Below are 21,798 nucleotides of genomic sequence, written 5' to 3'. Positions count from 1 at the left end.
TTTCACTATTCATCATCATTATTTCACCTATGGGAGAAAGGGAAATTGAGCTCATTCTTCACCTAAAGAATCAGACATAATGAAACATTAAGCCTTTGCTTCCATGTCATTTGAGATTCAAGACATTTCTAAAAAATCAGGATCCATGTACCAACTACTCTGCTGCTGTGCCAAAAGCATCTAGAGACATGAGGCAACGTACCCAGGACACCACTCTTCCATTGAAGCACGGGAGCTTGGCATTGTCATCTGAGATCTCCTCCTTTACCACCCTGGAAAAAAAACAAACCAACACATTAGGAAGAAAAACCCAGAGTCTGAAATGACATCAGATCGAAAGGACAGTCAGTTTCTTAAATGGCCCAGGAAAAACACAGATTTTCACAAAAACGTTGATATCAGCAAGTCTTGAAAAAATACGCGACTATTAGAACAAAGGGAGCAAGTGAAAATAAAGGGTAGAATAGCACCTTTCCAGACAACCACCCCAAATTGGGTGGCACAAAAGTAATCACAAGCGTTCTCCCCACTTCAGAGTCTTACATCTCCCCACAATTTTTAAAGAGCTGATGGGGATTAAAATCCCGCTGTGTCGAAGATCACCGATCACAAGTGATGGCCAAAGAAAGGACGATTATCTCCATTTCTGAGCGTGGATTTGGAGCCAACGCACAGCACCTTCCCCCAGGCACTGCAGGAGCTGTGGTTGAACTTCACATGGAACCCTCATCTCCTGCTCAGCAGAGCAGCATCTCACCTTCACCTTCCCCACCAGCTCCAGCTTTCCTTCCATTCTCACCTGTCTCACACCCCTCTTGAAACAGAAACGAATTCCTGGCCTCCAGTCGCCAGCAGGGGAACAGGGACAATTTGGCAAACTCAATACAAACGTGTGGTTCCTCAACCACATTTTCCTTTATTTATGTTGTTGTCTTCCTTGTTGCTGTGTAGAAAAACCACAATAGCCACAAAGCAACTGGTTATGCATGAAACGGTGTCATGTTATGAGGGGGGAAAAATGGTCAGGAAGGAGAAGAGAGGAGAGAAATGGACCAAGAGGTTCTTTCCATCTTACTTCTGGAAAATGAGGCATAAATAACACCACCACTCATACCTACATTTGCACGTTATAATCTATTTTTTAAAGAAGGAACATTCTCTTCTTTCTCCACATTTATTCACATTGTTAAAGGCTAGCCCTACAATATCAGACTTTACCCCTTTCCTATCATTGGAAAGAAGAACACTTTAAAATACTCATTTGCATCTGTCCTCCAATCACCTTTTGGCAACAGGAAACAGATGATGTCATTTCATTATTATTTTTAGTCACTTACACTTGGACTCTAAGGAGACAATGAGGAGTAAACTCCATTGAAACCAACAGACACTCAGTGCTTTAAATACCTTTGACAATTCAATGAGGCTCTCAGACCTGTAATTCTGGAGCTGTAAACTGTATGCAGACACTTCAGGATTCGCATGGATCTCCAGCCCCAATGGGGTGGCTTGAATTCACACATTACCTTTTGTATCCCATAGAATCCTGCAGAGAACACTCATTCGGCATAGATGCAACTGCAGGATCAGCAAATAAAGATGCTGCAATAATCTCATCTTGATAGCTGCACATTTTAAATGACAGGATCTGTTTTTCTCCCCCCGCCACAAGGACACACCACTTTCTGCACCCCAGAAAGAGTATGCAGGCGTTCTGCACCAACCTCTAAGATTTAGGCAGAAGTCAAGCAATGAAAACGCATTGATTGCGAGGTTCTCTGCAGAGCAAAGCCTTGGGGGTCTTTCCAAAACTGCCCCGTTTGGTGGCGGTCAGGACGTCCCTGCACGACCGCACCGACTGGTTCAGGTGTCCTGGTGCTGGAAAAGCAGAGCGCTGAAGTCACCGCTTACAAAACAAGGCGCTCCATCCCCGCGCCAGCCTTCTGCTGCAGCTGAAGGGAACGACTTTCGGATCTGTTGCAACTTGATCTACTAAATATAGCCCTGAGCTATGAGGCAAGAGAATGACAGACTAATTCCCAGCTTGCTTTGGGGAGGAATCAGCAGTGCCAAGAACATCAAAGACAGCAGCAGCCACTAATTTCAAATATCACTGGTTTACAAATCATTATTTGTAGGAAAGATGCAGCTCCTTTCAGTTCTCGGGAAGGGGAAGCAATGGAGGGAGGGCAAGAAAGGAAGGGGAAGGGTTGCAGCCATATGCTTCAGTCTGAGGACAGCTTTGTATTCAAGAAGACGTCTTTTGTTGTACAAGAACTTAGAAGTGAGGGCAGAGGGAGAGCCCTGCTGTTGTCTGCTTCCATTAGGAACTCATATACAAGGTCTTAATGCCCTAAGTGACGGATCCATAAGCCAGACCCAAGCCAAGCAGCACGGCGAGGAAGAAGAGGGGATGCTCTCGATCTGCTAGAACCTCCTGCCACGTTTGTCTGTTGGTACTGGACGTGTTCCACTGCGGAGCTACGACACCAGCGCTCTCAAACACAATCGTTATCGGACTTGCTGCTTGATAATAAGAACAAAGACCATCTGATACCAAGGAACGCACCCCCTGCCCTCAGAGTTTCCCTTCAGAGAGGGGATATTTGTTTCCTAGGTCACATCCTGCCTCCTGGCAACCCGGTTCCTCTGCAATTGCTGGTGAGGTTGGAACGCAGGCAGGTTTTATTCCAGCACGTACAATCTTCTGCTTAACCCGGGTTATGAGCCACCCTGGGTCGGGGAGAAGAAAGCAAACAAACACCCATCCGCAGAGCCATTTGCAAAGCTGTACACGATTCTCCTTTGCAAAGGAGACAGAGGTTTTTCTTTGCTGTTCAGAGACTTGTGACATTTTCCTCTCCACCGCACTCCAGAAAAATCTTGGTGCACAAGAAGCTGGATCCTTTAGCTCATCCTTCAAATGTATCTACCAGAGAAAAGGAAGGTAAAAGAAGAACACGGGGGAACAACTCAGCCAAGGTCGCCCAGCACATCAGTGACTGATGGTGAGAAGACCCCACAGCCCTGCACACCCACCAGCACCCGCTCTGCACCGTGAGCAAACTCCCTACGATCAAATCTCACATCAATTCCATCTTCACTTAGAAAGAGTACGTGCAAAAAAGGGTGTGGATGTGTGGGGAAGGGGAGGGGGGAACGGTTTTCAGCAGCTCACATCCTCTGCTTTATTTGGCTTAGAGGAGATTTAAGAACTAATTACTAAATGAAACAATCACTGCTGGCAACAGCCCCTCCTTCCTCTGGCTTCCTGGAATTGTGTCTGGATCCTCTGACTTTGCTACCACCCTACTCGGCACAAATCGGTATCCGTGCACTTCCGAAATCCAGCCTCGCTCAGCGCCGCACACCTCACCTGTATCCACTCCTGGTTACCCTCCTGGCTTCTTGTTTTCCTCCAAAGAGGATCTTAGCCCGAAAATCAAGGATTCTTTAGGCTCACCCTCACTCTCATCCCTCTGCCAACCCGTTTGCTGCCTCAGAATACACGCTGGATCCGTATCAAGAATTGCCAGTGAACCCCACAAACCTCTCATGACTCTGACTCACAAGCATTTAGGCAACTGGGTATTAAACACCGGGTTTGATAGCGTTGCTTGCACTCACATTATGATTGCATCACGCATGCCTATGAACGACTTAATCTCCAGAATTAGTGCCATTTTTCCTCTCCTTTCCTTTCCTTTCCTTTCCTTTCCTTTCCTTTCCTTTCCTTTCCTTTCCTTTCCTTTCCTTTCCTTTCCTTTCCTTTCCTTTCCTTTCCTTTCCTTTCCTTTCCTTTCAAGTGACAAAGGACAGCCACTTTTAGGAAAATCTAAGTAAACCAGTTCCTTTAAGGACAGTTTAAATTGCAGAATGCACACACTAAACCCAGCAACAAACAGCTGACACGCCAAGAAAAATACCACTCTCACCCTTCCGATCACACGACATATTGCAACTATCAAACTGGAACCCAAGGCTGCAGCCCTGAAAATAATCTTTCTGAAGCTGATTAACATTTCAGTTTGAATCTTTAATGCAGAATTAAAACTTTAGTAGCTGAGGTGACAACACAGAGAGCCCTCAGCCACACTTCCAACCTGTAGAAAGGAAGGAAAATCAAGCCACCCGCTGAATTTACAGGTGAGGCTTGGCTAGGATATCATGTTAATTCTGGAAAGAAGAGAAAGGTTTTTGCCGAGCAGATAAGCACCATAACGCAGAGCAGCACGACGGGCTCTGCTCAGCACAAAGATCCGCAGCTCTCTGCCATGCACAGAAGCCTCAGATCTCCGCACCCCGCTGAGCAGGGACGTGCTGCGGGATCCCAGCCGACCCGCGGGGCTCCTCCACAGAAAGCTCGTGCCAATCGCTCCTCAAAACACCACGGGCCGGAGTGGAATCAGTATTCTCCTTTTTAGGCTGTTATTCATAAACACTGACGATGCTTTGCCTTTCCATATATGCGCTTCCATACGCCAACTCCCACATAAAACTGTCAAAAATGACTATGAACGCGCTACCCACAATTATGATAGGACACACCCAACTGCAGAACAAAACCCTCTTCAAGAAATAAAGCCATGAAGCGAAGGCTGTCCCGACAAACCAGCTGAGCGGTGGCTCCGCGTGATCTGCAGAGGATCAGCTGCACAAGTTCAGTGTCTCTTCTGCATAAAGCCATTCACTGAAGTCAGGTCCTGTGCCCTGCTCGAGGTCAACCCCCCGTCCTTCCACCACACACCCCCGCCCCTTATGTCTTCATTTATGTAATTAGCCGCTACCCTCTGCCTCACGTTATTCTTCACACTTCCAAAAATCCAAACACAGTCTCGGTGGTTCTGTCTGCAATTAGGAGTTAATGCATTCCAGTGTTTACACACCAGCTATCCTCTGCCCCATCTGATTCTCATCACCGCACTAAACATTCTGCACACAGAACTTCCCTGGTTTCTGCACAGCACCTCGATTCTCGGAGGCACATCCAGCAGTTCCCCTGGAACAGCAGGGATCGTTTATCATCTTTTGGGAGATGCAGGATACTGGAAAAGTTTTGGCATTTAGGTCCTATAGCAGATAGTGGCTTAAGCTTAAGCACATGAAGTTAGAATCGGCCTGAATCCGCCCTTTGTTTCAAATCTAAAGCATCACTATAGCAATGAGCTGGGACTCAAGGACAATTCCATTTGTTCAGGCTCCGCTCTGGGAGGGAAGCGCGCAGAAATTACCGGTGTTTCAGCTGCCTCGACTGCAAACAGGGGGATTCTGATCCGCAGCAATCCCGCTGAGCCCTCCGCATCGCACCCAAAGCACTTTGAAGGGCCTGTCGGTCGTTCCCAAGTGCAACAGCCCAACACAGAGACTCACATGAAAAGGTTCCACGTGTTTTAATGCAGCTGGTACCTGTGCTCCCAGCCCAGACCTGGCTCATTGCCGTTTCAGAGACTCGGGTTTGGCTGCAGACCCTCGGCACAACTTCTGCCCCTTGTCTTGAAAGGGTCTCCAAACAGGGTGCGCTTTGTAGCATCTTTGAGGAGCGGCTTCCAATAAGTGCTTGAAAATATTTATGACTGTTAAAGAGCAACGACATATAGAGAATACGACTTGCTTCTCTACTCCTTAATCAACAATATTTCAGTGGTTGTGCTGATGCTCAAGGTGTGAAAATCCCACTAAAACACAGGCATTTATGGCTTGGTAAGTTGCTGCCTATAGAAATTAGTCTATTTTTATTTCATCACCGATAGCCCCAATTGTACACAGTATTATCCTCCGCTCCATGATCAGCTAACTTAGCAGAAAAGAAAGATTACTCTTAATTATGTGCAGAGAAACCAAGCAAATGGTTGACTTTTGGAGTCCTAAGACCTACCGTTTGTTTCCATCAACACCATCTACTCCCGTGAAAAGAGTTTGGAATCGAACTGCCCAAACTGTCCATAACAAGCAAAGCACTTTATCCACACTGACAGTTTTCTGTCTTTTTAATTATTTCCCTTTTTCCTCTGCCTTAATGTTATTTACTAAATTATTGATGTGATTATATTACAGTCTCACAGGTGTTAGTAAATCCATTCTTGCAGCTGTCCCACGGGACAGACATATATCATCATCTCTGCCAAAAAGACAAGGAAGCCACAATACAAAAGGCCAGGTCAGCATAACTATAACCCGAACCCAGATTTCCAAGTCCCAGTCCAATGTCTTATTCACAAAACAATAAATATTAACGAGCCCCCATAAAATTAAATCCTTCTTGAAAACAACCTAGGAAAAACACTGTAAAAGAGTGCTGGTTGTGGAAAGGCCATTTGAAACAGCTGGCTCTGATTTTGCTTTCCCCAGGGTGCAATTATCTTCAAAACTCCAGAGCAGGACGCTCTCAAAATAGCACTTTGAGACGACATTCACACGAAGTCGAGGCAGAGATGCAGCCTGGTGAATATCTCAGGCTCTGCAGGCTCAGGTCAGGTCATAACCTCGCACACCGACAGCCACACGCCGACTCAATGAGCCGCTGCGGTTTCTGCAACACCGTCCAAGCGCCGTCCCCAAGCCAGTCCTGAAGCTGAGAACTGAAAGATAAGGTTCAGGGTGATTTGAGCTGATTCCCAACAGCTCTCGGCCCCACTGATGAACAGCAAGGGAGGCTGCGCAACTTGTAAGGTTATTGACCGCTCCACCTACCATGTACTACCAAGAAAACCTGTATTTGTGCAAAGGGAACACTGATTTTAGTAATCCAACCTCCCTCGGCACAAAGAGACTCTAACAGTACATCCTTTGAGCTATGCTTCCAGTCCTGTCAAATTTACTTGGGAAGCATTAAAAGCTTCACGAATGCCCAAAATTTCACATCATCCCTAAGGATGTCTTGGGGCAACACAGCTTTAATTCATCAACATGCAAAAAGCGTCACTTTGCAGCCACTGCTCTTGGACCTGCAGCCAGAAGTGCGGATGCCTCAGCTTAAGCCTGAAATTCATCTGCTCAATATCAAAATGGACAGAGAAGCATTTTGAGTCGCCGAATCCAAACTCAAGTTAGTTTTAACAGCCAGCTCAGGCAGCGGCACGAGGAGTGTAATTACCCAAACTTCATTACGGTCCAGACTGCGGCACTTCTCTGGCTGCCAGGCCGCACTGCCACTCACCATTTCAAGGGCTTCCCACACCAATGAGATTCAAATGAACACAGCTACACTCTTTGCCATCCCACAGCCACCCCCCCAGCCCGTGGATGTTATGAAAATTCGAGTGATATCCAGCTCATTGTGCCATGGGTCCTTTTCCAAAATCCCAGCAGACTACTGTGCAACAACCCATTATTCAAAATATTGAGCAGCGATAAGAACTGAGCCCACAGACAGCAGATGTCTCTTATCTTTGTGTATTTGCACACATTTCACAATGGCCAAGTGCCCGGGTAGTTATTCTTATTCCTCTGTGAAATGTTCCTTTTGTGCTCTCTTAAAAGCACTTCATTATAATAATAAAGCTAGGTCAAAAAATAGCCATAAGTCTTAATCAATACTGCACAGAAATATTATTTACAGACAGGTTAAAATAATTGCTAACAAAGAGATGAATACCAATGTGGTTACATGAGAAACAACCACATTATTCAGCATTGGCTACAGCACTCCAAGGCTCCAGACACTGCAGAGAGAAAAGAAGCCATCCATACATTTATCTAGTGTGGGCCCTGTGCAGAAACCTCCAACACTTCCTACAGATAATATCTCTCCCCCCCTAGGTTATTTGTCTAGACGTGTTTTAATTAAATGGCATAAATCTGGTCACTGATGTGGTGCAAATTATCGAGTTTATTTTAATAAGGTCTTTTGGTGTTCGCTTCTCCAGCTTCCAGAAGTACAACTCGCTGCCCATGACAAGTTGGGCACATGTTGTACCGAGCACGATAGCGCCTGTCGCCCTGTCGCCTCCAGACCCCTATAAAACACGGGCGGGAAGGGGGAGACTCCCATCTCTGTTCACCTTCAAAGCATACGCAAAATGTCAACTCTCCCAGGGCGTTACACCCTAAAAGACTGCATATCCCCTCCCTTTTTTTTTTGGGAAGCCATGGGAATGCCCTCACTAGCCAGTTCTTTGCACAAGCTTAAAAAGTGTCCTGCATCACACAGAGAGATCAATTTAATGAACAATTCCCATAACCTTTGAGTCTCAAAGGCACCCAGGAAGGGTATAACGTGAATCCAGCTCAGCCGTTCAACAAACCTGGATGTTCCCTGTGGACATTATTTTGGCATCCAGATCACAAGATACAGTTGTCCCCGTTGACACCCCTTCCAAGTTCAGTCTCCCACGAGGAACAGCACAGATCCAACTCCAACACTTCCCTGGGACAGCAGCGTTGCGAGACAAACTTCAACATAATGAAAAGCCGGGCTCAGAGCTCTTACAGCCAGACCTAGTCATAAATTCCACCCACACTTCAAAGTATAACTGGACCTACAAGTTTGTTTAGGTGTTGAAAAACAGATCTCCAGCTTGTCACAAAACCCCAAGTCAGATATAAATTCACATCGTAGTGTTCACAAGCACCTGAATCACAGATGGCAACTGAGCTCCAACCCAAAGCAGTTTCTCACAGGTCAGACTTCCCATTGACCCAACATCAAGAGATAACAGTAACAGATAAACTGTTTGATTTTGTTGCTGGTTTTGTTATAAACACAGTAAAGAGTGTCTAAACAGCTCCAGTTCAACCAATCTGCACCATAAACCTGCAAAGCTCAAGGAGCTGTTCGAAATCCCCTTTTTGCAGGAGGACACCGATAGCATCTCTCAAGAGTAAAACTCCACTTTGTCACTTCCTAACACACATATCCTGCTGTTTGGCAGAGCCAGATAAGGAGAGACCCAGTCCCCGCGGCTTTGTAATGTCTATTCTTCTCTTCCAGCTGCGCTCCCGTCCTCACTCATTTGTGTCAGACACTAGGGAGGATCAGCAGCTCTGCAACTGCTGCAGTTGCCAATGGTTCTCCAACCAACCAGAGGCTGATTGCTTAATTACTGATCCCTGGAGTCTAAAGAGAGAAAAAGAAGCTGTTAAAAGGAGACAGCATGGATGAAAAGGGGGGAGGAGATGGGAATTAAATTTTGAAACATAAACTGCTCATTTATACTTGCCCAAAGATGTGCCACGTACATGATTCCCAGGCAAAGGTCTAGCTGTTGCTTTTAAACCCAGTATCCAATAAACCACCAAAAATCATTTTCAAAGTCAGTCTGTCTGGTGGGGAAATCAGAAACACACATGAAGCAACTACCTCTTTTACAGAATCCCAAAGAGTCTAAGACACCTTGGCAGTATCTCAGTTCTAACTTTTGAACACAGATATTACCTCCCGACCATGTCCTGAGTCACTGTTTTCAAAAGGAAATCTGTCCATAAGAAAACATGGCAACAAAAGGCAGCACTGTCAGGTTCTCAAAATATTCTGAAGAACAAGAATAAATGAATGTGAAAAATCAGCAGTCTTGGCACGGAAAAGTCAAGGTAGTTCTGTGACTATTTAAATAAGCTTTTCAGAGCTAATGCAGTTTTTAAGGGCCAGGTAGAGGGAGTCGGTCCCATTCCGTGCTGTGCCTTTAATAAAGGTCTCGATTACTTGCCAGCGGTGCAGTTGATTCCACAAGCACCTACAATTTATACCCACATGCCCAAGAGTTAAAGAACAAAATAAACAGCTACAAACAAATAAATGCCTTCTAGACTATTAAAAATAAGTCACTGGGGAAAACTCTCCAGCAATTAAAAAGTAAGACTAGAAACAACGAGGTGAGATTTCCATTCCCAATTCTGCCACCAATCTGCTGATGAACTCGGGGGAATCCCTTCCACCCCCCGAGCCCCAGTGCTGCGGGTCCTGCTGCTTCTTTCTTTTCGCTTGGCTGCAACGTCAGTTGTGGTTTCTCCCCAGAAGCTCAGGACACACGCCGCCCATCTCCACAAAGGATCCCTTGCTGCACAAACGAGCAGCAGATTTGTCTCCGACGCTTTTTACAAACGCGAAGAGCAAGCGCAATTCACGCAGCGACTCGCAGGTCACGGCCAAGTCGGCCCAGCCCAAGACGTCCCCAGCAAAAAGAACCTGTCGAGGAGAGGCCTCCTAAGCTCCGTCACTGCCCTTCCACACCCAGAGCCCCTCCTGTCAGAACAAAACCCCCAGTTCTTGTTGCGTTGCCTGGTTTTAGTCACACAAACCAAAGCCAACTCAGCACTGGGAACGCAAAGCTGCCCTGCAGCAAAGGATAATTCACAGCAGCATTATCTTCCATTCGCTGGCTTAATGCTCATTTGCGCTGGACGGGAGGGTGGGGGGAGTGTTAGCAAAGACAAAATAAGCAGATGACAAATTTGCTTATTAACCTTATTGAATAAGGTAAGGAGGGAGGGGGGATGAAAAGCAGGATGTGAAAGAAGCAGGAGCTGGAGCAGCATGGCTGATGTCAACCACAAAATGCAACCCCTGCTGAGACAGTTTGAAAGGCAGAAGATGCAGGATTTTTAACATTAACTGTTTGATCGCTCTGCTGCAGGTGCATCTATGTAATATCGCAGGAGGAACAGGATTTTCATTCACCTACAGGTAATTCTTACAAGCCAGAGACCTGAAACAGCACTGAGAACAACCAATACATTCACTCTGCATTGAAAACTTTCATCATATTCACTCGAAGTTGACCAGGACACATCATGCAAGAGCCATCACGAAACACGTAAATGCCAAAGAGCTCTTAACCATGTTCCAGCCGCATGTTCACACGAGCTCCAGGGCCATTACTTAGTTTACCTTTATTCCAAACACTCCAGGCTCTTTGAAAGGCACGTTCTGCACCATTTCAGGATTAGTCTCTAGTGCCACTGCAGCCAGGGAGGATTTTTGCATAGCCTGAAATAAGGAACTTGTTGAGCGTGTCTACAACCAGCACACTTGCTCAACCATCTCTAGTGACTAAGTTTTCCCACAGGTTTCCCCATGACATCAGAAATCCAACCTCTCCCTTGAACTCCACGCTTTAACCAGCACCTCTGCTTAGAAACAACACGGTCAGTCCAGAGATCCCCAAATATTCATGTTTTCTGCAGCACTCGTATCTCGCCATCACTGTGCAGCTTTCCTCCTCGGCAAGAGCAAAATGTAATCAGTGTCAGACGCTTCTTTGCGTGTTCTATTTCAACTAAAGAAAAGGTTTGTCGTGGATCCTTACTCCCTCCTTATCGCTGTACCAGGCAAGTCTCTGGGCTCAGTTCTAACAGTTTTGCTTATTGTACCTTTTTTCAACTTGTGTCTATAACTAAAACAGGTCATAAATTACAACTGGAAATATATTTAAAAGGCAGCTCCAGAAAGTCTTGTAAACCCACTCTTTTAGTAGCTCCTTATATTTACTGTATTTACTTATATAATTTCAAGAATTCAACCGCAACCGTAACTTCAACGGAAAACATTCCGCAGGTGCAAATGGAACAAGCCCTGAAGTTGGTTGTTGCAAAGAACTTCTACAATGATGGCCAAAAAGTGATGGGCAGAGAGGGGAGAAGAGAAGAGAAGAGAAGAGAAGAGAAGAGAAGAGAAGAGAAGAGAAGAGAAGAGAAGAGAAGAGAAGAGAAGAGAAGAGAAGAGAAGAGAAGAGAAGAGAAGAGAAGAGAAGAGAAGAGAAGAGAAGAGAAGAGAAATCTGGTAAGATACGGTGCACTTGCACTGCCATACTTCTGCATACATATATATACACATATATATCTATATCTATAGTTCTGTAGGTGCCATTCTCCGCACTGATGCCCATCTGCAGCAAGCAAACAGAACTGCAACCCAAAAATAAAAGCCCCTATTTACAAGTTTCCCAGGCATGTAATTTGAACATGTTTACACTCTCCTCTAAAGGCACAACTCATGCACATAAATTACATCGGGTACAAGTTTAACTGGTCCTAATATCACAGACCACATCGCTTACTCAAGGTCAAGTACAGAGCAGCTGGAAGAGGGAAAATTGCGCTCAGACCTCAAATCCCAAAGCAGAGCCTCGATCCACAGCCATTCTGCTCTTCACATTGCAGAGGGAAGGCGAGAGAAGTCATTGAAATATCGCAGGTTTCAGACGGGATTTAATTCACAAAACTCTTATTTTGAGACATCCTTCAAATCTATCTCCTCCTTTAAGACTCTGTGTGATGCACACTTGGTTTTCATGGCCCAGCAGTTGTTAAAATACAAGTTCTTGTCCCAGTTCCCCACAGTAACGCAGCTGTTAACAAACAGTATTTGCACGCTTACTTTAATGAGGATTTTTATCTCCAGGAACTGATTGGAGTAGATCATGTTTTGTACGCTCTGAATATCCTCTCGAATTATTTTCATACTTTTTCTTACCAATGCCACTGAAACAACCAAAAATGATCATCATTCCCTGAGTGACTTACGTTTCAGATGGAAATACACCACAATAGAATCATGGGGCAAATATTTAGGTCGTTTCTTCCTCAAGCACTGTAAATTCCTCTGTATTTGCTCAGCAGCTTGTCTCAACTGATTAAGCTCCAGAGCAGAAATTGGAGGACAAGCCTCCAGTATTCGTCTCTGAAAACTGGGACCCCAAAGCAGCATCAGCAAAATCACCAGTAACATCCTCCTTCTTCCCCAACACACTCATTAAACTGAGAGTTGGTGCTTAATTAATTTGGAAAATGGCATTCTAATGGCAGGTCAATCCAAATGTCCTTTGCTAAAGGCGAGCAGTAATAAGATAGAAAAAGCAGAGCCCACACAGCAAAGCTTTTCCTGTACATATGATGGACGCTTAAAATCTTCTCCTCGCTCTGATTCCGACACAGAGTTGAAGCCACGAACCACCATGATCATTCTTCCCTTAAACACACACATTTGTCCTCTCGCGACAAGAATTTTCTTATTGCAAATAAAAGCTTCCAAATGTACTATACATATTCATACTCATATACATATGTACTATACATATTCATACCCAAGCTCCAGGGTCTTAGAGCTTGGAGCATCTCAAACTGTTTTCAGGAGAACTGGCAGCCCCACAAAAGGGAACCTGTGGAAGCAATTCCATCCAAAACAGCTTTTGGTACCCAACAAAACCTGGGCAAATATACTGGTCTGTCCCAACGCCCATCAGAATTAACCATTAACTACTCTGAGGGACCATGAAGCGGTTTGAATCAGGGCCCTGTTGGGAACTATGTGCAAGACAAACCGCAATGAGCACATTACCACATACGAATGGATTTGCTGCTGAGATTTAAGTTAAATAATAAGCGCTCAAGCGTCTGACTAAATTACAGTTTAAAATCTCTGTGTGTCACTGATTTCCGTGTGCTACATGAACTGATGGTTGGACACCACAGCAACGAGGCCTCAGGACCAGCCCTCATTCCCATCTCTGACTTGGCCACAGAGACAATTCCTCAGTTCCATGCTGAGCATCAGGCTCCAAAACACACACACATTTCTGCTACTGCCAAAACAGAAACAACATACGAAGCAGTAGCAGCAAAATGAACAGATTCTCAAAGTAGCAGATACCCTTGAAAGAAAGCGTCGAGGTGACAAAGCAGCCCAGCTCCATGATCTCTGCTTAGAACCTTCATTAGAACCTTCAGTTAATATCCAAAGGGATCTTCTCGGAAGAGAGCTGGAAGCAGCTCTTGGATTTGCAGGTTATCTGGAGAGCAGACACGACTTCTTCATTTTTTCCTGCAGAAGAACATCATCCATCTGCCAATTTTTGGAGGGTGTGTAAGGAGAGGAATTTTCGGGTTTGTATACTCTCAAAGGAAAACAGGGTCAGAAAACAGTGGGAGCTGCCGTGAACTCGGGGGGAGGGAAATGAAAATCAAAATCAGATGTTCCTGTCAACAGATGGGGCTTACCCCTTATGAATTTGCCTGTTTTAACACATTGATTTTTAGGCTAACTATGCTCATGATGAGAAAACACCTTCCAAAATCCTTCAGCTGGCTGTTGATGTAACACATGAAGAAGGTTTGAGCACGTTTGAAGCTGACGGAAGGTTAAGTCTCTGTGTCCCGGCACTGCAGCGTGCAAAAATAAAGGCTTAGACTTAAAAACATGCCAACACAGGGCTGATTCTTCTTCAGTTCTGCTTCTTCACATGGCAAGGACCATCCCACAATAATTCTAGAGTGCTTACCAGGCATCTCTTTGAGTCACTCTCCACAAGACTACTTTGGACAATCCAAGTATGTACTTAGAGAACTGAAGACTAAGACCAACTGAGTGTTCTTCTATTGAGAAAGGACATTTTTACAACTTCTATATATTTTATTGTCAGCAATGGGCTCTTAAACTGACATTTTGATTCAATTTCTATCAGGCTTCCAACCGCAACACTAGCTTTGTGTGCTAACTAACAATGCAGAGCGATTGAAAAGGACACTGCCTGCACTCACTGCTAAATCTTTGAACAGAAGGAAAATACGGCAAATACCCTGTCGTGGAAGTCTTGGACAAGCAAGGCCAGGCTGCATTTCTGAACACTAACGGGAAGATTTTCAGGAATGGTTTTCCTCTAACTTCCATGGGACTTAGACCTACCCTAAATGATTATGAAGAAACAACATATTTAGCCGGGACAAGAAAAACAGATGAGTTTTATCATCTGTCCGGATTCAGCATCCCAACCAAGTGCATAAAAACAAGCACAGATTAAACAAACAGTAAAACTGATATTAGAGATTGTCAGGGATGCTTTACTCCCCCTTTTAACTTTCCCAATCCACCTACTCAGTGTATCTTGTCTGAAAACAGTTCTTTGGAACTGGGATTACAAATAGTACATCTTGCAAAATTCTTAACAAATAGCTGTGCTTAAATTGAATTTCCCTGTGTTCTTCTCCTTAGCTCCATGCAGAGGGATCTCCGAAGGCCACAGGACTTTGCCATTTACTCAACACCACCAGAGAAGAGGATTCATTTGCAAATGGCACAAGCATTGCTTGCAGGACTATCTTAATTACCACCTTGTAATAACACCATTAAAGCACCCAACATAGACATTTAGCAAAAGATGAGGCACCTGTTTTCTTTATAAATAACACAGCCAAAGAAAAGATACAGCCCTGGATATCACAATTAGCCCCTAAACTCCATCTGAAAATATTTCTCTTCAGTACAATATAGTAGTTTACAGACTTCAGTAAACTAAAGGGAAATCCTTATGCAAAAAGAATGCAAACGATGAAGTAGAGAGTAACCATGAGGCACAAACAAGCTAAAATAAAGAATAACTATAGGACCAAGTAGCATTAATCTGTCTCAATTCAGTGCCATGTTCATTCAACTCAAACTACTTCACAGGCAAATTTTAATTAGAGACACAGCAAGCCCAGAGGTAAGTTGCTGAACCTGAATCCTAGAGAGATGGTTAATGTTTCCAACAGCTGTGGAGCCTGCGTGTGTATTCTTGAGCCAAAACAAGTCTATCTGAGCGCGGAAAAAAGAAAAGCAAACCCGTGCCTGCGCTATGTGGAGGTGTTCATTAAACGAACAGTAGTAAACTTGTTTTCCTAACTTGTCCCGCTGCAGATCACCAGCCACAGGAAGCAGCCCAAACCTGACAGATCCCTTCAGCGTGTTTTCATAGCGTTGGCTTTTAATAAATACACCGTGCTCCACCCTCGGAGCTGAGCGGTCCTCAAGTTCCAGCAGAAAAAGTGGTTGTTTTAAATATTCTATTACATTACAGTTGGGACACTAAAATAAGCAGTGACTTGTACTGTAGACAGCTATCAAAATCAGCCTGGCAAAATATGTGTAAGCTAACCTAGTGTGGCCACAAAGTATGAGCTTTGAGGCCTATTAGACTGCTGTTCTCGGACATATTTTTGTTATTTGTACTACAATAGCGCTTTCTGATGTCAGCAAACAGAAAAGCGCCACAGCGCTAAGAGGCTGTGTAAACATAAGTCGTAAGACGCAGAGTCTCCAGCAAGTTTATGAATTTCAGCAGAGAAAATGGGGAAAAGCTGGGAGACAAAGGCCATTCTCATCTGACAAGTAGCAAACACAGGCCTCAATTCAGCACTACGCTACAGTGTGGCCAAGGACTTTGCTGAGGCCAAGCCTAAATCTGCGGCTGAATACCTTTTTAATCTGTTTTCTGTTTCTGCTTTAACTACGCACCTCTCCATGTGCTTCCGCTATGAAAAACAGGACTCCGGCTTTCTGCAGGTATTAATGAAATCTCCCTTCCAGCCTCAAGAATTCTGTTGATTAATCAGGCCTAGATCTGCTTCTAGTAACCCCTATTTTCACAATATTATTCCAGATTTATTTGTTGGGATCAAGCTGAAACTTGGCCCTTACTTCCGAGCTTCTCCACCAAGAGCAGACCAAGACTTCTGTACTATTTACACCCTGCTGAGTGGAATGAAAGCTGCAAAGAACCACGACCAACCCACCGAACCGGGAAGCCAGAGTCCCCATACGCAGTTTTATTGGCTGTCTTAAAGAACTCATAAAAATCCAAGCATCTTCTCACCTCAATCTACTTAACCAGTTGCGGGTTTTTTGAGGAAAGCCTTCATTATCCAGCATTCTCCTCCCACTGCATGTTTCACATTTGAACAAACGCTGTTCACGTGACAGAACTGGAAACTGCCTCAAAGTTCCGTGTGTTTCAAGGGGAAGACTCGTGGTGACTTCAGCAGGGTTTGGATGGGTCCCAAACTGAAATCCCGGGCTGCCACATGTCCTGCTATAGCCCAGGAGGGTCACCGATCTCGGCCATGGGCTGTAACATACCTCGCATTGGTTTTCTTGCTCAGCCGTGCCTGTTTACAACCCCGGGAACAGCTGGCCCAGCGTGACCCGAACACAACGTGGACGGTTACGCAATCGCTCCTTTTTAGCCTACAGACAGGCAAACGGGGCCAAAAAGGGTACGGGATTAAAAAAAAAAAGAAGAAAACAAAAATCTTTAAACGACACGCGTTTGTTGCTCCATCTGTTCAACCACACTTGCGATCCAAGAGATATTTTCATGCCGTAGGCATTTGCAGAGATCTATACGGTAAATTATCTGTGTTACCAGTTGAAGCCACAACCCTTTTTAAACTCGTGTCCAAGTAAGCTGCTGTCTTTTTCTCAGTCTAACTGTACCTCGGCTATCTGAATATGTACTAACTGATAAAGCAGCCTGAGATAACAGAGAAAATATAGAGGGTTAAGGACACAAATCTTCAGGAAATGTGCTTTTCTTAGTTCTACCCTCATGGATACATCGCCTTGAATTCTGATTCTTCTATCAAAAATTGCTCCACTCAGCCCACACTCCTGATCCCAAACCAGATTCCTACTGCTTTAAATCACTATTGCTTGCTAGTTTTCAACACACCAAGTACCAAGAAAATAAACTTCTGTGGCAAGAAACAGCTGCACCTAAAAGTCCAGTTGAAAAGGAAGTTCTTTTGCTGATACCAAAGGAATGCCTCCAAAGCCACTCCTCAAAGTACTCCCTGAAGAAGCATAAGCAAAAGAGTATTAGTTCACACAATGGAAAGAATGAGGACTTGAACCTCACCCAGAAGGATGGCAGAACAGACGTATTCTGGTATTCGGTGGATAAAGATCGCAGAGTTGAACATGAGCAGCAGCACCAGCAGCAGCTCCTGCCCCAGCCACGTGGTGACTGGGCAGAGCAAAGGAAGCCAGAAAAATGCAGGAGGGAGTATATAGGTATATATAGTATATATAGGTGCATGTGTACAGACCTTCCTCTGCATCTCTCCTGCTATAATCACATCAGAGCGCAGCACCCTGCACTGACCAGAGAGGAAGCAGCAGCACAGAGTCTCCAAGTAGGTTATTGTACAGCAAAATTAAAACGTGTCTGAACCACATACATGTATCATTTTGTATTTTTGGAAGTTAGCGACAGCATTTTACAAGAAAAGCTCTAGAAATAACAAATATTTAAGAGCAGACAGGTAGGAATTCCTCTTATAGGATCTGTCACACAGGTTCATGAATCATTTGGATCCAACACAATTTATGCCACTGTCAGAGTTTCAGCCACAAGAGCCCCGGCATCACAAGCTACAGCTTTATTTTTAGATGTATTCATTATCAGCCATTTTTCAGTCATCGTAGAATCAACAAAACTGCATTATACATTATTCCAAGGATATGTATGGCTCAGTATCGACAACCTCAGTGATGGGAAGTGACCTCTGAGCTCTTCCCCTGAGAGGAAAGAATCAGTTGCCGTAAGCAAGCAAGCTGATGCCACAGCTCCTGGGCCACGAAACACACATGGCAGATACCACCTTTTCTAAATTTAATTGCTGGTGGATATTATCACATTAACGAGTCTGATCCTGTGATGTCCCTGCTTAGTTTCCCACCGACTGGAACAAATATAGAAGCTACAAAGCACTTTCCAAGGGTTGAGTGTTAAGAGTCAGAACACAGTTAGACATCCCGCATCTTAAAACCAACGTCATACCTACAGATGGAGTCAGCAGGAAAGCCTGGGCTTGCAGAATAAAGCCAGGTCCATCCCATCAAGAGACAGAACAGAAGTCACCCTTTGAGAACGAAATGGCACAGGAAAAAGTGTTTTAACATCAGAGTAAGGCTGACAGGAAAATCAAGATGAAGGTTCCACATTGTATCTATTTTCCACAGCTTTACCTAAAGCACAACATTAAGACTGCAAAGCAGAGTAGTAAATTAAACTGAAAACAAAGCTCAAAAGGAAAAATCCCCCACTCCGACGCCTTTCTTCTCCTGCAGCTTCCAAGAAGCAAAGCTGGAAGCAGGATGGTAACTCAGCACAGGTACCCAAAACACGGCTTCATTTGAGAACACGGCTTGAGACGGTCCCACGTCCCTACCCCAACTCCAATCCTCAGCAACTCCGTTTTTCCCAGCTGGAAACCATTCAACACATCCACTGTTCCTGAGCACAATTATTTATGACATTATTTCAGGATCCAGGAAAGGCTGTGACTTAATTACAACAACATGTGCAGCATTGTGAGGTCAGTTCCTGATCGCTGGCTTCTCCAGGAAAACATTCGCTTTCCTAACGCGAGAAGAACTTTGCTGTCCGCGTGGGGATTCACGAAGGGCCCTGCCAAGTGGTGCTCACCACGCCAGATCGCAGCCCCATGGAGAATACAGCACGGGAACTGGACAAGACGACACTTAAACCAAAGACGCTGCTGTAGTTCAAGCCTAAGTACCACTTAGAGAACACACAAGAATTTCCTTGGAGGACATTTTCAGGCACATAAGGCAGAAATCAGGCACATAATTTTGTTATGGTTAGTGGCAGCTGCATCTATAATTACCTATTTGCGACAATTAAAAAAAGTCAGTTTGAAGACAAGATGGTGAAAAAAAGGCCATATTTACTATTAACACTTGCTAAGACAGCCAAGATTCATATGAGTTTTCTCCTAATTCCCTGTTTTTCACAAGTAATTAAGATTCAGAGAGAAACAAAAAATTGGTTGACAAACAAAAGCAAAGACAAATCTGACTGACGGTTCCTTGGCTTTCAAGAGTCACCACCTAGAGTCACTTCTAGCTGGCCAAGGCAATGCGTTACCACCCTAATGCACTCTAGTTACGTTTGAGACTATTGTTTAAATAAGAGAGACAGAACTTACAGGTCCTAATTGTCGTCATCCACTTGCAGCCCTTCATCTTCCATCATCTCCATTTCCAAACAATGCAAGAAGAACAATTTTCAGCCCAGTTTCGAGACTCAGAGTTACTCCAGTTACTAACTCCTTTACCTTTCAAAGACCAAGAACGGCCCAAACACATTCGAGATCTTCCCAGCCCGTCCAAGGTGTCTCAGCACAGTTTATGTTTCCTAGCGCTAAGTCTGTCTCAGCGGGATGAACGCGGACGCCGGCCCAACAAACCCAACAGCCTTTATTGAGGTTGCGCCACAAATTTATACAACAACTGGAGGGTACGTGTCCCTGTCACTTGAGGGTGAAGGAGAACAATTTATGAGTAGCCAATTTCAAAGACCTTATTTTGAAAACAAACAGTTTGTGTAGTTGTTTCCCAAATAAACGATTTCACAATCTGGAAAAACAAGAAGTCAATACACGAACACTCCTACAGTAACAGGCCAATACTAACAACTCGCCACATAAGAAATAACGTGTCAACAAACAATATCCACATTCCACCATGGATAAAAACACAATTAACATTAAAGGCTTCAGGTCTCACGGATAAAAAAGAGGCTACACAATATGTAAGAGGATGCTTGGGATGATATATTTCACCAAACATAAAATTTGCGCCTCGACCATAGCGTTGTTTTAGAGTTTATGTCCCACAAACCCACTCTCTTTCCTACTGGCAAGGCATTTAAATACATAAAATCGCCTTGCCAGTGACAGATGCGAGTACAAAGAGAAGCGACTTGCTACAGAAAAGGATTAATACGTTCTGAAAGTTACTGTCTGGCAAACTGTCAAATGGATGTTTATCGGTTTATTTATTACGGCTGTAAACAAGCCCAGTGGCGCACAACCCACACTTGCCTGCGGAGCCCAGAACGCTGTCAAAAATCCCCGGTTCCAGCGGGAAATGTGGCCTACACGGCCACAAAGGTCGTTTGAAAGTCTGGCCCTTGTCCCAGTGAGCGGATCCACCAGCACCGGGCGCAGACCCTGCCAAGAACCGGCCCTTTGACCACCGGGCGCTGACACCCAAACCAGACCCAGAAGAACGCCCCGATTTCCAGTGCAGCAAGGCTTCACCTCGCAGCGCTATCGCAGCCTGACCCTCCTCGGCTCCTCAGAAACCCAGACGGAGCCACACGCCGCGTCCCGACACGGTGACAGCGCCGGCCGCTCACCCCGGCCCGGCCTCACGGGGCCGGAGCGGCCGCGGGGCACGTCTGAGAGGCCTCCCCGCCTCGGGGCGACCCGGCCGGGCTGTCACCGCCGGGCCGCGGGGTGAGGGCGGCAGCGCCGGGCCGGGCCGGGCCGCCATGTTCCCGGCGGCGGCTCTCGCGTCTCCCCGGGTCCGGCGGTGCCGCCGGGGCCTAGCGCCGGCCGGGCCGCGCTCCCACAGCCCCGCGTCCGGCGGGGGCTGCGGCAGAACCCCCGGGGCGGGCGGCGGCGGCAGCCGAGCAGGTGCCTCCCGGCCGGGCTGAGAGACACACAGGCACAGACACAGAGACCTCCCCCGGCTGTCAGAAGGGGCGCGGGAGGAGGGGGAGGAGGGGCAGGAACCGCCGCCCCCCCCGCCCCGCCACACGCGGCCCCGCCGGCCCGGAGCCGCTCACCCGAAATCCTGGTCCATGGACTTGAAGAAGAACTTGTAGCTGTGCACGGGCCGGTTGCTGAGGACATTTTTGAAATCGGCCAGAGTGACTTTCTCCGGCGGGACGGGCAGCTTCACCAGGTACGGGGTCTCCTCCTCGTCTATGTGGTAGATGATTTTAGTCTCCGCCATGGGAGCCGGGGAGCCGGCCCGGGCCTCCGCCGCCGCTCGGCTCCTCTCACGGCCTCCGGCCCAGAGCCGCCCCCGACAGGAAGGGAGCTCCCAGCGCCCGGCGGCCGCGCACGGGCTCCTCGGCCGGGATTCCGCTCCCTGCACTGCTCTCTAGCTGCCCGACCCGGGAACGGCAGCCCGCCGCCGCCCGCCCCGCCTGCATCCTCCGGCCGCCGCTTCGCCGCCCGCCCCGCCGCGCTCGGGCAGCCGCGGGGCCCCGTCCCCGGGCCGGAGGAGCAGCGAGG

The 21,798-nt window shown here is 46.1% G+C and overlaps 1 protein-coding gene across 2 annotated transcripts in view; it reads right to left on the bottom strand.

Annotated features, from left to right (window-relative positions):
- Nucleotides 1-21,798, bottom strand: part of DVL1 (dishevelled segment polarity protein 1) — a 47,713-nt gene extending 25,915 nt beyond the window's left edge. For both annotated transcript variants that reach the window (XM_080358626.1, XM_080358627.1), the window contains exons 1-2: nt 21,345-21,798; nt 203-272 (exon numbers count right to left, since the gene is read on the bottom strand). In XM_080358626.1, coding sequence (XP_080214752.1) covers nt 203-272; nt 21,345-21,514 — 240 coding nt within the window. In that variant the 5' untranslated portion in view covers nt 21,515-21,798. The remainder of the gene's footprint in view (nt 1-202; nt 273-21,344) is intronic.

The sequence above is a fragment of the Nesoenas mayeri genome (assembly GCF_963082525.1).
Source record: "Nesoenas mayeri genome assembly, chromosome: 24".
Taxonomy (NCBI): domain Eukaryota; kingdom Metazoa; phylum Chordata; class Aves; order Columbiformes; family Columbidae; genus Nesoenas; species Nesoenas mayeri.
The sequence above is the reverse complement of the archived record's forward strand: the minus strand, read 5'-3'. Positions and strand labels throughout refer to the sequence as shown.